The sequence below is a fragment of the Eschrichtius robustus genome, chromosome 6 (assembly GCF_028021215.1).
Source record: "Eschrichtius robustus isolate mEscRob2 chromosome 6, mEscRob2.pri, whole genome shotgun sequence".
Taxonomy (NCBI): domain Eukaryota; kingdom Metazoa; phylum Chordata; class Mammalia; order Artiodactyla; family Eschrichtiidae; genus Eschrichtius; species Eschrichtius robustus.
In genome coordinates, this window is record NC_090829.1 from 20,172,180 (window position 1) to 20,190,190 (window position 18,011).

At 42.2% G+C, this 18,011-nt stretch overlaps 1 protein-coding gene across 5 annotated transcripts in view; it reads right to left on the minus strand.

Annotated features, from left to right (window-relative positions):
- The window catches only part of CEP70 (centrosomal protein 70), a 69,173-nt gene extending 58,565 nt beyond the window's left edge, over positions 1 to 10,608 (minus strand). For 4 of the 5 annotated variants that reach the window (XM_068545986.1, XM_068545985.1, XM_068545982.1 and 1 more), the window contains exons 1-2: positions 10,527 to 10,608; positions 8,548 to 8,650 (exon numbers count right to left, since the gene is read on the minus strand). In XM_068545986.1, the coding sequence (XP_068402087.1) occupies positions 8,548 to 8,556 (9 nt within the window). In that variant the 5' untranslated portion in view covers positions 8,557 to 8,650; positions 10,527 to 10,608. Of the gene's footprint in view, positions 1 to 8,547; positions 8,651 to 10,258; positions 10,427 to 10,526 lie in introns of those variants that run through there. The other variant, XM_068545983.1, reaches the window with a different exon arrangement.
- Between the last annotated feature and the right edge of the window lie 7,403 nt (positions 10,609 to 18,011).

Genomic DNA, 18,011 nt, shown 5'->3' on the forward strand with positions numbered 1-18,011 from the left:
TGTGTCTGACCCAAAGTTATAGGCCAGTCTAACAATTCACTGGACTAACTCGAAGGGTAAATGATGTGTCACATTCTTAGGTGGTCTTTATTTATTAAGTAGCTAAGAAGCTAGCAACAAAGGATTCTGTATGGCACACACAAAGGTTTATATTAAGTTGACCCTCCCATCACTTGCTCTTGTTGTCTAAGACTGTGCCACTCTGTATGAAAATATTTCCTTGGATTTTTTGATATCTAATTGCTCCTGTGCAGAGGCACAATCACACACACACATTCATTAGCAGCATGGAATCTCAGAGCTTGAGAGAACCTCGGAAATTGTTTAATCCAAAATCTCTAGCTGCCCAGAGCTGGCAAGAGAGAGTGTTGGGAGACTTGTATGAATATATCAGATGCTAAAACCATCTGAGACCCAGAGAGGTAAAATGATCTTCCCAGGATTCCTTAGAAGTAAGTCTCCCCGCTGCTAGTTCAGTACTTCTTGCAAAGCACCATTCTGTCCTTCTATATCTGCTTCAGGTAGTGAAATCCAACTCAACAATTTACTAGCCACCAATAATTCATTTTCAGCTAAACCTAGTAACACGTTACAAATTCTCAAATTCTGCCATTTTTGCTGCTTGACATCACAGAGTACTCTCTCCCCTTTAAATTCTGGGCTCCAACAACTAAGTCACCCACTATGTTCATCCCTCCCACCTTTATTTTAAATAAAGATACTTTTCAAAAATATCAGCCAACTTCAACGGCTATCACCTTTTAGCTAGTTTTTAAACTTTTCATTAGAGAAATTTTCAAAAATACATAAAAGTAGAGAAAGAGTACAATGAACCCAAGTATTCATTAATCCAGGTTCAATGATAACCAACATTCTTCCATACTTGTTTCATTTCTTCCTTACCCACTTATATTTCAGTATTCATCTCTAATAAATACAGACCCTTTTTAAACAGCCAACTTCAATACCACTGTCACACCCAATTATAGTAATAATCCCTTACTATCACTTAATATCTAGTCCATGTTCAATTCTCCCCCAAATGTCTTAAAAATGTCTTTTGGGGTTTTTTTTTCAAGGAATGCATATAGTATTCCTAAATTTCTTTTAATCTGTAACAATCTCACTCGTCTCCCCCCACCCGCTTTTTTTTTTAACCTGACATTTATTTGTTGAATAGGCCATTTGTCTTATAGAATTACTCACATTTCGGATTTGGCTTATTGTATTCTTATCATTTAACATATTTCTTCATCCCCTATGTTTCTTGTAAACTAGTTACATCTAAAGGCTTTACTAAATTCAGGTTCAGTACTTTTTGGCAAGAATATTTCAGAGGTGATGCTGTGTTCTTCCTACTGCATCACCATCAGGAGTCAGCCAGTTCTAAAGTGGGAAGAATACGTCTGTAGCAGACATAAGGGGAGTAAATATCAATGTAAGAGAATTCCCCAAGAGTGTGGAGCCACATATTCTGACAATCTCCCTAACAGCCACACCAGACTTCTTTCAAGTCTTCAAAGTGTCATCTCCCTCCAGGTTCTAGGCCTAGGCACTCTTATCCTCTTCACTTAGTTAACTCATACTTGACCTTCAGCTCTCGACTCATATTTCCTTCTTCAGGGAAATCTCCCCTGATCCCATGACTAGATCAGGTCCTCTTTTTATATGCTCTTCTAGCACTACAAAGAGTAAAGTATAAAGGTTTACAGTTCAGAGTCAGGTGGCCTGAGTGACTAGCAGCTTAACCATTTATTAAACTGTGTGACATGGACAAACTCAACATCTTTGAGCCTTAATTTCTTCATCTGTAAAAGAGAAAACATAGTAATACCTATATCTCATAGGTTGAATTAAGTCAGATAACATATAGAAAGTATGGAGAACCTGAAACAGAAACTAATAGATAATTGGTGTCATTGCCATATATTAGTATGCTGAATGAAATAGATCTTACCTAATCTTACCACTGTATATTATCTTAGACTTCTTCTACAATTACACAGCTTAATTACCTGTGTAATTTGTTTTATATGAATACGTCTAGATAAGACTAAATTCCATGAGGTAAGTAGCCTACTTTTTGGTAATAGTAGAGTGGGCAACTCTGCCTCCAAAGACAATGAAAAAAGCTGAATAAACTATGTTGAAGAAATGTCTTCTTCTTAAAAGCATTAAAGAACTAATAAGATAATGACGAATTATCAAGGGAAAAAAAATCAAGAAGATGAAAACTCACTTTTTCCCTGAAGGCATTTGCCAAATCCAAAGAAAAATCTGTGAAAATGAATGCTAAAATCAAAGTCACTCCCCCATTTAAAATTGTTACCTAGATGGGCTATAACTCTCAGAATAAGGGTAAACCACCTCTGAAACCTAGCTTCCTCTCCTCTGGGTCATTGTTATACGTCAAGAAGGTCCCACATTAATAGTGATTCCACTGATGTACCAATTTTCAAGAAAATGAATTGGTTCTTTATCTTCTGAAGATAATCCTGTTTTAAAAATCTAATATTAGTATGAGGCTGTGAATTTAAACATATTTTATACATTTCAGTTCACTGCAATTATTATTATTATCATTATTATTAATAATATTAAAATGGATTATAGACCTAAATGTAAGACCAGGTACCATAAAACTCTTAGAGGAAAACATAGGCATAATACTCTTTGACATAAATTACAGCAATATCTTTTTCGATCCATCTCCTAGAGTAATGGAAATAAAAATAAAAATAAACAAATGGGACCTAATTAAACTCAATACCTTTTGCACAGCAAAGGAAGCCACAAACAAAATGAAAAGACAATCCACAAAATGGGAGAAAATATTCACAAACGATGCAACCAACAAGGAATTAGTCTCAAAAATTTACAAACAGCTCATGCGGCTCAACATCCAAAAAACAAACAACCCAGTCAAAAAATAGGCAGAAAACCTAAACAGACATTTCTCCAAAGAAGACATACAGGGACTTCCCTGGTGGCGCAGTGGTTGAGAGTCCGCCTGCCAACGCAGGGGACGCGGGTTCAAGCCCGGGTCTGGGAAGATCCCACATGCCGTGGAGCAACTAAGCCCGTGTGCCACCACTACTGAGCCTGCGCGTCACAACTGCTGAGCCCACGTGCCACAGTTACTGAAGCCTACGTACCTGGAGCCCATGCTCTGCAACGAGAGGCTACTGCAATGAGAAGTCTACACACAGCAACGAAGACTAGCCCCAGTTTGCTGCAACTAGAGAAAGCCCACGCGCAGCAACGAAGACCCAACGCAGCCAAAGATAGATAAATAATTTTTTATTTTTAAAAAGAAGACATACAGATGGGCAAGAGGTACCTGAAAAGATGTCCAATATTGCTATTAGAGAAATGCAAATCAAAACTATGAGATACCACCTCACACCAGTCAGAATGGTCATCATCAAAAAATCTACAAACAATAAATGCTGGAGAGGGTGTGGAGAAAAGGGAACCCTCCTATACTGTTGGTGGGAATGTAAATTGGTACAGCCACTGTGGAGAACAGTATGGAGCTTCCTTAAAAAACTAAAATATAGAGCTATCATATGATCCAGCATTCCCACTCCTGGGCATATATCTGCAGAAAAACACAGTTCGAAAAGATACATACACCCCAATGTTCAGTGCAGCACTGTTTACAATAGCCAAGACATGGAAGAAAATCTAAATGTCCATCGATAAAGAAGATGTGGTATATATAAAATGGAATATTACTCAGCCATTAAAAAGAATGAAATAATGCCACTTGCAGCAACATGGATGGACTTGGAGATTATCATACTAAGTGAAGTTAAGTCCAACAGAGAAAGACAAATATCATATGATACCACTTATATGTGGAATCTAAAAAAAAATGATACAAATGAACGTATCTGCAAAACAGAAAGAGACTCACGGACTTAGAGAATGAACTTATGGTTGGGGGGGCAGGGATAGATTGGGAGTTTGAGACTGACAAAAACACACTGCTATATTTAAAATAGATAACCAACAAGGACCTACTGAAGAAAAATTTTTTAATCTAATATCAGTATGAGGTCATGAATTTAAACATATTTTATGGATTTCAGTTCACTATTATTATTATTATTATTATTATTATTATTATTATTATTAAAGCTTATGTGGTCTCATCTTTGGCTGGGGGAAGGCTATTCAAGCCTATCCTTTTGATATGACTCCACTAGTAGCTTCCTTGTTGTCTGATATCTTGAACCAGTTCCGCTCCAAATCTGAAATCATCCATTTCTTCAAGATCAGGAAGAGATGATTCTGGGAAGATGGCAGAGTAGGAAGCATCAGGAATGAGTCTCCCCAACTAGGAAAAAACTTCACTGGCAGAATCTGTCTCATGTTAACTATTTTGGAACTCTGAGTCTATTGAGGCTTGCAAATTCCACTGAAGGATTAAATGATGATTTGTGGTTAATTTCAGTCAATTTCACCTCTGGGCAGGGTAAAAGCCACCTATTCCCCACCCTCAGCTTTAAGGCAGGCAGCTGTGCACAATGTACCAGGAGCAGGTTATACCCAGTTTATGTGAGTCAGGGTGGGCAAAAAGGACCTTGTCCTCCAAATTCTGGGGTTCTGTGATCTGACTGATTGCTGCTTCTGATCTCAGAGGAGCAGACAAAGAGGCAAGGGTGTTACTGTACTTCCTCGCATTGTTATAAGCTCCTCTCAGGCTGGTTAAAGTGACTTACCGGGGATTTAAAGGACCATTGTCCTTTTCTTCTCTTCATTTTTCTCTTTTCCCCTTTTGGAAACCATACCTTCAAAAACTAGGACATTTAAAAGCAAATGCAGGGACTTCCCTGGTGGCGCAGTGGTTAAGAATCCACCTGCCAATGCAGGGGACACGGATTTGATCCCTGGCCTGGGGAGATCCCACATGCCGTGGAGCAACTAAGCCCATGCACCACAACTACTGAGCCTGCACTATAGAGCCCATAAGCCACAACTACTGAGCCCATGCACCACAACTACTAAAGCCAGCGTGCCCTAGAGCCCCCACGCCACAACTACTAAGCCCACATGCTGCAAATGCTGAAACCCATGCGCGTAGAGCCCGTGCTCTGCAACAGAAGCCACCACAAATGAGAAGCCCACACACTGCAACGAAGAGTAGGCCCCACTCGCCGCAACTAGAGAAACCACACGTGCAGCAACGAAGACCCAATGCAGACAACATTTTTAAAATAATAATTAAAAAAAATAAAACTAAATGCACATATGCGAAATTAGAAAGTCACTGCACATGCCCAGAAAGGTGCAGGCTAAAAAAAGACCTTAAGTTTATACCTCAGGCTGATCCTCAGCACAGAGACAGCCATGACAATTTAAAACAAACAAACAAACAAAAACAAAACACAGAAAACCTTGGTGAAGGAAGAGAATCTTATTTCCAGACATACCAAATTATTAGATTGAAATGTTCAGTTTTCAACAAAAAATAAGGGATACAAAGAATCGGGAAACTATGGCCCATTTAAAGGAAAAAAACAAATCTACAGAAACTGTCCCTGAAAAAAAAGACCTGATGGCAGAACTACTAGACAAAGATTTTAAAACCACCACCTTAAAAATATTCAAAGAACTAAAGAAAGATGTGGAGAAAAATTAAGAGAAAATATATGAACAAAACGGAAATATCAATAAAGAGATGGGAAACCTAAAAAGAAATCAAAAAAATTCTGGAGTTGAAAAGTACAATAACTGAAATGAAAAACTCACTAGAGGCATTCAAAGGCAATTTGAACAGGCAAAAGAAAGAATCAGTAAATGTGACAATAAGACAATAGAAATTATCGAGTCTAAGGAACAGGAAAAAAAGACTGAATAAAAGTGAACAGTGTGGGACTTCCCTGATGGTCCAGTGGTTAAGAATCCATCTTGCAGGGATTTCCCTGGTGGCACAGTGGTTAAGAATCCACCTGCTAATGCAGGGGACACAGGTTCAATCCCTGGTCTGGGAATATCCCACATACCACGGAGCAACTAAGCCCGTGCACCACAACTACTGAGCCCAAGTGCTGCAACAACTGAAGCCCGCCGGCCTAGAGCCTGTGCTCTGCAACAAGAGGCCACTGCAATGAGAAGCCCGTGCAACACAACAAAGAGTAGCCACCACTTGCCGCAACTAGAGAAAGCCCGCGTGCAGCAACAAAGACCCAATGCAGCCAAAAAATAAATAAAAATTTTTTTTTAATTAAAAAAAAAAAAAAGAATCCATCTTGCAATGCAGGGGACGCTGGTTCTATCCCTGGTCAGGGAACTAAGATCCTACATGCTGCAGGGCAACTAAGCCTGCGCGCCGCAACTAGAGAGCCAAAGTGCCGCAACTACAGAGCCCACGTGCTTTGGAGCCTGCGCACCACAACTAGAGAGAAGCCCAAATGCCGCAAGCCTGCATACTGCAAAGAAGAGCCCGCACACTGCAACAAAAGATCCCACATGCCGCAACTAAGACCCGACACAGCCAAATGAATAAATAAATATTTTTTTAAAAAAGTGAACAGTGCCTAAAGGACCTGTGAGACACCATCAAGCAGGCCAACATACAAACTGTGGGAGTCCCAGAAGGAGAAAAGGGAGGGAAAGTGGCAGAGAGAATATTTAAAGAAATGATGGCTGAAAACTTCCCAAATTTGTTGAAAAATACAAATATATATATTCAAGAAGGTCAACAAACTCCAAGAAAGGTAAACTCAGACAGACCTACACCAGCAAGTATTATAATCAAACTTTTGAAAGACACAAAGAGAGAATCCTGAAAGCAGCAAGGGAGAAGTGACATATCACATACAAGGAATCATCAATAAGATTACCAGCATATTTCTCAACAGAAACTTTGGAGTCCAGAAGGTAGTGAGATGATACATTCAAAGTGCTGAAAGAAAGAAATTGTCGATCAAGAATCCCATATCTGGCAAAACTGTCCTTCAAAAGAGAGAACAAAATTAAGACATTCTCAGATAAACAAAAGCTGAAGGAGTTCGTTACCATTAGACCTGCCCTACAAGAAATGGTAAAGGGAGTCCTGCAGGTTGAAATGAAAGGACACTAGACAGTAAATCAAAGCCATATGAAAAACTAAAGTTCTCAGTAAAAGTAAATGGCATGGTAAATACATGGGCAATTATAAAAGCTACTATTATTATGACAAAGATGTGTAGCTCCACTTTTTGTTTTCTACATGATTTAACACATTACTGACCAGGGGATTTTTGCAGAAACTAACGCCTGTGGCCATCAATTTGTTATGTAAGTGAATACTGAAACACCCATGTTTGAGTAAATATCAACAACTATTTTTGCACTTAATGTATTTATTTGAAACTTTGTACATGTCTCACTAAAGCATTCTATTATTTCATTAGAGTTTGACAGGGAGTATAGGAGGCACCTCTGTGCAGGGGAACAGAACATCTATTACAAATACACCATGTTTCACTGCACTTTCCCCTGGAAGAGCAGACTCTACACTTTCTGGCAGTATTTTTTTTTTTAGTCCTGTGGGGATTATTTCCTCTACGATATGTTCTTTCATTTTACCTTAGAGTTGACAAGGTGGATCTTTGTGTGGGGGCTCTTTTAGAAATGCCACAAGAAGGACCAGGTGCAGGACTAACACTACATTCACCAGAATGGTCAGTTACCCATTCTCTAGTTACTGCTAACAAAAACTGCTTGTAAGTAATTTTATTCATCAAGGAAGCAAATACTATAAAAGTCAGAAGAATGGCTACTAATGGGAGTACACAAGTAGTTGTAATTGGGATGGAGCAAAGTCTTAACACAGCTAGCATGGTTCTTCACCCTGACCTAGGTGGTATCGTCTTTTAGTAATTCATTAAGCTACACATCTTTATGTATGTTCTTTTCTGTTTGATTTCATAATAAAAATTCATTTTTTAATAAAAAGATTTTGTTAAATAACAATAAAAGCAAAAGGAAAGGAAATACTAACTAAAAGGCTGGTATAGCCAGAATGCCTAGGTTCGAATCATGGATTCTGCCATGCAACCAAGAAAGTACTAATCTCTCTGTGCCTCAATTTCCTTATCATAAAATGAATATAATAAAAGTACTTAGCTCATAGGTGTTTGTGAAGATTAGGAAAGTTAATATAGAAAGGACAAATAGAACAGTGCCTGGCACACAGGACAAAAGTGGTGATCAGAGTTGGTGACCAGCTATCTGTGTTATCTTAAAAAGTTATTTAACCACTCTGGGCTTCAGTTTCCTTAACTGAGTTTAAAATATCTGATAGGAGGGACTTCCCTGGCAGTCCAGTGGTTAAGACTCTGAACTTCCAATGCAGGGGCATGGGTTCGATCCCTGGTTGGGGAACTAAGATTCCCACATGCTGTGGTGGGGTGTGGCCAAAAAAAAAAAAATTAAAGTATCTGACAGGATTATGAGGAGGTCAAAAGGAAATATACGTATAGTATTCCACAATTAGTAGATCCTTTCCACAGTCTCTCAACATCCAGAGAGAGTTATCTGTCACATTAGACATACCTCAGTCATGGCACATTCCTCTTGTACTTTTCACCTGGTCATTCAAGTTGATCTCAATGAAATGATCACTCAGTGACTCTCATATCTGAAACTGGATCTTCATCTAAGTTTCAAAAAGATAAAGAAACCCAAATCTTAAAAAGTTCATCTCCTAGTAAGAATGGTCATGTGTTATTCCCAGAACAGGCATCCGTCGTACTGGTGGTAACCACTAAACAGAAGCTGGAACAACTGAATTAGCTAATGGCCTCCGATGCTCACCACCACGTGCCTTCACCCTTGTCTTCTTTCCCCTTATCTTTCCTGTCCCCGCTCTGTTGAAACATTTAGCTGGGAGTCCAATTCCATCATCATCTAGCATCAATTCTGATTCTGGCTTCAAAGGTAGAATAATTCTCATTGGCAGGGGTACTCTCAGATAGACAATACCACTGAACACAAAAAGCAAAGGCAGGGAGAACAACTTTCACAATTTCACCTGTGACCGAGCCCTCCTTTTCAGAAGTCCATACTGTGAAATTAATGTGCCAATAGTTTGCAGCTGCCTTTACCCCACTACAAGCTGTAACAGGACATAGGTCTGGAACTCTGAGTCAGAAGAGACCCAATGCTTCCCAAAGCCAAAGCAGAAGGTGCAGCTTGCTTTAATCAGTGTCATAACACACCTAAAGTAAGACTGTGAGAATAGGAGTTGCAGGGTTGGAGTTCATTTGTACACGGCATAGAAAGCCAAGCGCAGAGAAGCAAAACACATTTCTATCTCCTTGCACTGTCCAGGTCTCCCAAGAGTCCTTTGGTAACTTGCCCTTTATAGGTCTGAAGCCCCTGTAACATGCACCATAAATTAAAATGTAATTATTTTTCACTACAAGTGAGTCACATCAAAATGTGCAATTAGCTTTCTCAAAAGTACATATTTCACTTTTACTGCAATAAATGGAACATCCAATGCTTTCAAAGTCTCTATTGTCTATTAAGTGCAAAAGCTCTATTCCAAAAATATGCCAACATGCTGTTTAACGTTCCTAAAAAGAACTGAATCTACCGCAAATAAGGAAACGGAATTAGCACTGGATCTCATCTCAACCAAATCATTCCGCCCCGCGAGAGGTTACATAAAGGGTCAGAACACGCCTCCAAGCAGAAGCTGCGGGCAAAACCCTAGTCAGCCACCTCTTCCCCAAAGTAGGGCGGGGAAGGCCCGGGTCTACTTGGCAATACCAAAAGTAAAACAACACAACACAACAAAACAAAACCTCATACAGAGGACTGAAACCAACAGAGGTAATGCGTGCCCAGTGTTTAACATTATTACGGTTAGAAAATAAAGTGGTACAAAAACCTGTTTGGTCTGCGTGTTACGGGTCTCTTAGCCTTGCAATATTTTCACCTCATTGATTTTCTTAATAAAATCAAATTAGGCTCCGCATAAAAAGGCCCCTCCGATTCTGAAATGGGCCTAATAAACCGGAGAAGGAGATACCTACTCTACCCGTCCGCGTATCCCCCATCTTTTGCTACGAGCCTTCACTAGTCAAGCGACCTTCTCAGACACCTTGACAACTGCAAAGTGGAGCGGGTCGGCCCTAGTGGACGCTTGGGCATGGAGTAACTACAACCTATCCAGAATCCAGGCTGCGCCGGCAATCATTCCACGCTTCACACTTACTACCTCATTTAACCTTCAACCACCATGTAAGGCAAGAATTACCAGCTGTGTCCTACAAATGAAGAAACTGAGGCGCTGAGACGTTAAACGGGAAGCCAAAGATCACAAAGGGCGGGAAGCCAGACTTGAACCAGGTTTCTCAGGTCACCCCGCTCCCCCCGGCCTTTATACTGGGATTTTCATTGCTCCTCTCTGGGAACCCCAGCAAGGGTCAGTCTGACCACTCGCAGGGCGCAGGTGTGGTCAGTTCCCGGGGTTCCTCAGGCAGGGCCTCCAGCGGCCGCTTCTGTAAACCCCGAGAGCCGCTCACCTTACTCAACCGCCGCCGCCCTCCAGCAGCGCGCCCAACCCCGCCGGCTCAGCGGCCTCCGGCCCCGCCTCTGCGACCGTTACCACGCCGTGGGAGGCCGGCCAATCGAGCCCGAGCGCGTCGAGGGACCTGCCTATGCTCTGGCTTAAACGCCGGAGCGATTTTCTCGGACAGCCCGGGGAGGCTGGGCCTGCCCCGCGCCCTCTGGTTGGCTCCGCTTCTGGGGGCGGGGCCTACCTTTGACTTAGACCTGTGTGTACGGGGCTGGCTTTGTCGTCTGCGCCTGCGCACATCCATTGCAGCTGAAAATAGGCTCTGGCTCAAGTTGTCTCACTTACCTGGATCCTTATTTGCCTGGAAGATTTAAGAAATTTACGTTTGAGGCTGTCGGTGAAAGTGAGGCCCGGGCCACGTGGCCGCTGCAGACTGCCCTCCATACACACACACACGCACACACGTCGTGTCTGCTAGCTCTTGCTGCGGGTCTCGTCAGCGTGTTCTCTATGTTCCAGACCTGGCTGAGCGGTGCAGCGCCTGGCATTTGGAGGACGCAAATAAGTGTTTGTTGATGACGTTTTACCCTCCCATTAAACATTTTCCAAATCAACACGAAGTGTCAGGCCATACATCGAGCTCCAAAAATGCAAAAGTGTCTGGCTGGAGATGTTCAAAATCTAGTTAGGGAGATAGGTATACACCCTGAAATTAAGGTGCAGTGTGATAGGCATGATCAGAGAAAGGTGTCTAGGGCACAGAGGGGAAAGAAAAGGATTTACCTCGGTCCCCGAGTGGGTCTCAACCCTGGCTGCACATTAGAATCACCTGGGGAGCTTTGAAAACAATGTTCAGACCCCAAGTTAAGTATATCAGAATCTGCTGGGTAGGACCCAGGCATTGGTAGTTTGTAAAGCTCCCCAGGTGATTCCAATGTGCAGCCAAGGTAGAGAACTACAAACCTAGAGTGATGCATAAGAAGAATGATTCTGAATGGTGAAGAGTTCCCCAGCAATACAGATAGGAAAGGTATTGAAACCGCAGAAATGCGTGGAGGGAGAGGGGGTTCAAGGACCTCCTGTTCTTTATGTCTCAGCACAGAAAGAATTCATTGAGAGACAAAGTGATAGATCAGAAGTGATTTATTAGAGTAGGACGCTTGTGAGGCTTACAAGCCGGTGGGCAAGGGAATGCCGCTCCGAGAACTTAGTGGGCTAGTTTTATAATCAAAGGAAAAGAAGACCACCTTCTTCCTCATTCTTGAGTAGATATCAAGCTTCCATCATCAGTTCCACTTCCACATCAGGCGGAGGAGTTTTCTTGTCCCCACATGGTCGAACTGGGACTGTCATGGCGCAATGGAAATGAGCAAAAAGGCAGTAACATACTAAAATATGATAAATCATCTCGGGTTTCAGTATAATGTCACCTTTTCCTTATATTTTTGTTTTTAGTGTGCACAGAGAAGCATGTCCTAGGAATCATTAATTTACTGACCTCACTGGGCAGGATGTGTGTCTCATGCCACCACTGTTTTTTGGGGGGCAAGTCATGCTTCTGTTGCATGGTTTTGTTGCTAAGCAAGCCTGCTTTCTTTTTTTAAAGTTTTATTTATTTTATTTATCTATTTTTGGCTGTGTTGGGTCCTTGTTGCTGCGCGTGGGCTTTCTCTAGCTGCGGCGAGCGGGGGCTACTCTTCGTTGCGGTACGCGTGCTTCTCATTGCGGTGGCTTCTCTTGTTGGGGAGCATGGGCTCTAGGCACGCAGGCTTCAGTAGTTGTGGCACACGGGCTCAGTAGTTGTGGCTCACGGGCTCTAGAGCGCAGGCTCAGTAGTTGTGGCACATGGGCTTAGTTGCTCCGCGGCATGTGGGATCTTCCTGGACCAGGGCTCGAACCCGTGTCCCCTGCGTTGGCAGGCGGACTCCTAACCACTGTGCCACCGGGGAAGTCCCAAGCCTGCTTTCTTGAGTGATCATTAACTTACAGGGGTCTCCCATACTTTTTCCTTACAATCCCCTAGTGGAATTAACTATTTAATCACCTACTTTGGCCGTTTACTCTGTCCCTATCAGTATTTAGAGAAAACTTCATGTGCAAATTAAGATAATAACTCCAAAGCATGTTATTATAATGCCTAGTTCACAAGTGCTCAGTAAACCTTACTTTTTTTCTCTCTCTCTAATTAAACCTGGACTCCTTTGGTACAGCTCATATCTGCCCTCCCCAAAAACCTAACTCCCAAAGCACTGGCCAATACAATGGGCTTCCTGAAGAAGCTGAGGCGTATGTTGCATCATTGGAGAATCAGAGGAGGAAGGCCTTTAGCAGGCGTGCTAAGGAGCTGGGACTTTGTCCTGGAGGTGATGGGGAAACATAGATGAGTTTTCAAAAGGAGTATAAAATGGAAAGGCTTTTGTCTGGGTTTTTTCAAGCCTAACTTTCTTGCATCCTGATATATAAGTAAAAACTAAAAAAAAAAAAAAAAGGGGGGGGGGGCTCCACAGTGTACAAATATGATCAGTGTTCTTTTTCTCCACAAAAGGAAATCATCTCAATCCCCTCTGTAGCACTTTAATAAATTCAGAATCTACAAATAGGGCCCCTGCCCACCTTTTTCAAAAACTCACAGCAGGTTAAGCGATCCAAAAATTCCCAAAGGAAAATCCAGCTGTGACACACCCGAAGGGAAGGCCTGGTGGCCTCTGTCATTGCATCTTATAGCCACACGATGTCACTGTTGACAACCTGTACTTTCCAATTGGTCAAAGGATGCAAGTCTGTAGCCAGCAGGTCCCACAATGGCCAACAGGGATCTTCCACGGAGGGCATGGTGTCTCTCACAAGGAGGTCTCAGGGTCACAGCTTTTAGGGTTCAACTTTCAGGCCCATACTCAGCCTTCTTCCAGGCAGCTGGAGCCACTGTGAGTTTGATCTCTGTGTCTGTCTGCCCCATGCAAACATGTCCTCACCCCACCGCCACCCCGTGCCCTTTCCATACTTAGCTATTCACACTAGTCTGGTTGGCAGATTTTCATTTTCAACACTTGGAACACAAAGAGTCTCACTGCTTGACTCTTCCAGGGTAATAGGGTGACTTACCCACTTTTCTGAGTGTAGCTGCCCTAAATATAGCTAGGAGGCCAAACATCATTGGTCAATTAGGATTATTTGGCCTGCAAATAGAATAGAAAATCTGACTCAAACTGTCTTCTTAAGCAATAAGGAAATTGATTATCTCACATAACAGGAAGTCCAGGGGCAAGATAGACTTTGGACTTGGTTGATGCAGTGGTTCAACAAGTTACCAAGGATAAGTTATTGGAAAGTACAGGATATCAAGTTTATCAAGTTACCAAGGAAAAGTTTACCCTCTGGGGTGGGTGCTCCTTGAGTCACATGGATTACAAGAAGGAAGCATGGCTACTTGGGTAAAATTGGAGTTCTGTAAGGATCAAGAGGAAAATGGACGCTAGATGGATGATCACCAGTATCCCTCACAATCTTCAAAGCAAAAAAGGCTGTTTATTCTCTAATTCCTAACAATAGAACCTCTCTCCCATCACTCCTGGATTTTGTATGTAGCAAGTGGAGGGGAGGAAGCTCTAGAGCACTGTCCTCCAAAGGAATTCCTTCTTCTGAACCCCTAAGGCTTTTCTAGCACCTCTCTGCTAGAAAAGGAAAGGGCCCTGCACACAAGTTCAGTCTTTAGGTCAGCATCCTGCTGCACTGGTCTCAAGAGTCTTCTATGGACCTCATCTACCCACCAGGATTCTAATGGTTCTAACACTCATTTAACATTCGTTCATTTACAAAAACTTATTAAGCACCTGTTACGTACCACGGATTGAACTAGATACTTTCTACGGTGGTGAGTAAACTAGATGTGGTTCCTGCCCTTATGGAGCTTACAGTATAGTTGGGAAGAGCAATATGGAACAAATACAAATAAGCATATAATTATAATAATTGCTATGAAGGAAGAGAATAGGGTTACATACAGGAGACCTACCTGAGGAAGTGACATTTAAGCTGAGATCCAAAGCCTGTCTTCATTTCGTCGTACTGCTTTCCTCTGTGCTGACTTCCCAGTATAATTTTTTTAAGGTTTTATGTATGTATGTATGTATGTATGTATTTAACATGGCTGCATTGGGTCTTAGTTGCAACACGTGGGATCTTTGTTGCCGTGTGCATGATCTTTGTTGCAGCATGCGGGATATTTTAGTTGTGGCTTGCGAACTCTTAGTTGAGGCATGTGGGATCTAGTTCCCTGACCAGGGATCAAACCCGGGCTCCCTGATTGGGAGGGCAGAGTCTTAGCCACTGGACCATCAGGGAAGTCCCCCGCAGTGTAATTTATAGCCTACATTAGCAATTAAAACAGATCTATTTTCTAAATTTCTAAACTGATTCTCAAATTTTCTCCTGAGTAGAGAACTATCAGGTGTCTCCCCACAATAAAAAGTATACCAAATATGAATGGCATTTGGTGAGGAATTCTTGCAGATTCTTCAACTCACAAGTCTTTTAGACTTAGAATCCTTTATTACACCAATACATTTGCTCTACCTCCCCTGGGGAGGAATGATCCATGGGGACATGGATCATACCTAATCTTTTTCCAGCACCTAGCTTAGTCCCTGGCACACAGTAGGTGCTCAATACAGTGCTGAATTATATTGTTACATCTGAGTCAGATTTATACGGCAGCATTCACCTTCAGTAGCCATTTTCCAGTATGAAAGACAATAAGCAAACAGCTCAGGCAAATATATTAATAACAAATGCTTAAGAATCCATACAGCATAACAATAGTTAAATGAATTGAGCCCTTAAAATGTGTCAGGCTCTGGGCTAAGCACTTTCATTTTCTAACTTGTTGATGCTTCACAACTTTAATGTAAGTACCGTTATTATCTTTGTTTTACAAATGATCAAATTAGAAAATAGAAGTTTAGAGAAATGACTTGCTAAGGTCACACTGCTAGTATGTGGCTGAGCCAGGATCCAGGATCTGAAACCAGCATTCAGACTCCATGAACCACTTCATTAACCACTCGATCATACCACTTCTCCCAACGGGCATCTGCTCTACCGTAGGATTGGTGCAGGCACTTATTCCAACTTGCAATTATTTCATCTGTCTCTGTATTAGTTACCTATTGATGCATAACAAATTACCCCTACTCATAGCAGCTTAAGCCAAACACTTATTATCTGGAAGTTTCTGTGGGTCAGGAATACAGGAGTAGGCTAACTGTATGGTCTGGACAGACTCCTTCGTGATGGTGCACTCAACGGGTTGGCCGGGGCTAGAGTCATCGCAAGGTTCAAGTGGACTGAAGGATCCATTTCCAAGCTCACTCATGTGGTTGCTGGCTAGCCTCAGTTCATTCCTTGTCAAGTGAACCTCTCCACAGGCTGCCTGAGTGTCCACATACATAGCAGCTTCCCACAGAGGAAGTGATGAAGAGGATGTGTGAGCACCTAAGACAGAAGCTGAAGTCTTTTTTATAACCTGATTTGGATGTGATATAGCATCACTTCTGCTGTATGCTACTGATCGCACAAACCAACCTTGCTAACACTTGGACAAGGGCTATACAAGGATGTGGATACTAGGAAGTAGGGAGCTCCGGGAGCCATCGTGGAGGCAACCTACCTCAGTCCGTTTGCTAATTTTTGTGACTGTCTTCTCCACTAGAATGTAAACTTCAAGAGTGGGGAAAAGCCATCAGTGCTTCTCGTTGTCATATCCCCTTACACGCTGCCTGCCATATAACAGACTGTCAATAAATAGTGAATAAATGTAATGATGATGGTGATACTGTTACTGAATTAAGTTGTATGGACCCTACTCAGGCCATAGTCCGGCCAAGGCTCTCTGCTTTGTCAGGGAGGGTTCTTTTTCCGTTTGGGTTTGAGTGAATAATGAAACCAAAGCTGAGATGAACACAGCACAGGCTTTATTCAGTGGCCAAAGAATAGAGAAGGGGGGAACTAAGTTCACAGATCATCTTCTCACCCACCTGGCAAGAGGGACTTAATGTTAAAGAGTACTGTAAAGACAAAGGGAGGAGGAGTGAGGCTAATGATAGGGAGGCATGTGCATTACTCTACCAGGGAAGGGGCAGGGCTTTTTCCAAGGGAGTGGCGTGCCACCCCATTTTTATCCTTTTTGTTCTATAATGTTCAGTCATGGTGGCTGGTAGGGTGTGTCATTTAATATGCTAAGGTAGTTAAATCAACGTATAATGAGACTCAGGGTCTGTTGTAGGTCAGATTCATCACCATCTTGGTCCCAGCTGGTTCCATCTGTTTTTTTTTTGTTTATAGATTCCTTTCTTATCTCTGGACCCTTTAACTTAAAGATTTAGGTTAACTCGTGCTAAAGGTGTCGGGGTTGAAGGGTCGTGAGCAGAGACCAGGAGCAGCTCTGGCAACAACAGGAATTCCAAAGGGTGGCTTCCTATAATCCCATCCTGCTCTCACAGAAATTCCCAGTTGCCACTTATGGTACCATGTAAATAATTTTTAAAAGCAGAACTATATCATGCCCTAAAACATGTACTCGTGTATATAATTTCTATATAACTATAGAACGTGGACTTGGAAGCAAACACACCGAATTCATGAGAATGCTGGCCTTTGGGGAGGAGAAGAAAGTAATGGTGCTGGGGATGAAAGTCAGATATGGCTTTATCTTCTACTGGGATTTTTTTATTGAGCCAACATTTAATGATGGTCAATTCTGGGTGGTGGGAATATGCGTATTTTTCTCTGTACTTTTCCATATTTTTAAAATTTCTCAAAATGAACTAGATACAGATTTTTAGTCTTAACCAATTGGAACATGTGCCTTGGAATGCTCCTTAGGCACTTAAAAAGTGCCTTCCTTTGGCTCTTTGCTCTAATTAAGGGGGTATCTACAAACCCCACTCTCCAGATGACTCAGACCAAAACCTATTTTCTCCTGAAATTGTCAAACTTTTCTGGGTTGAAGTTCTACAAAATCACCTTGGTTCGCTGCTTCTCCACTTTCTGTGTTTTGTGTAGATGGAGCCAGAGCCTCCGTGGGCCGAAGGAGAGAGACCCAAGCAGCAGCGGCAGCCTGGCTGGCAACAGGAGGCTGTGGTTACTGGCACTGGTGCTGACATACAATCCTCTGAGGCCAGAGTCCTGGGCCCTGGGCTCGTTTGAAAAGCACTGGTGCCTCTTCCTTTAACACACAGCCAACAGTCACGCTGGACCAACACTGGAAGGGCACATGGAAAGTTTTAAACCTGTAGGTATCAGATTATGCAACTTTTCCCTTTTATTTTGATGTCCATTCACGCTGTTTAAGTAGTAAGTTCAGAAAATCAGTCAATCCATTAACAATTTCCTTTTCCAATGGAGGCCCGATGAAAACATGGACTATTGTGAATGAAGGCAGTTTTAGCTGCTCTCTTAAGATAAATCACTGACGTCCATGGGCAGGTTGGTGAGA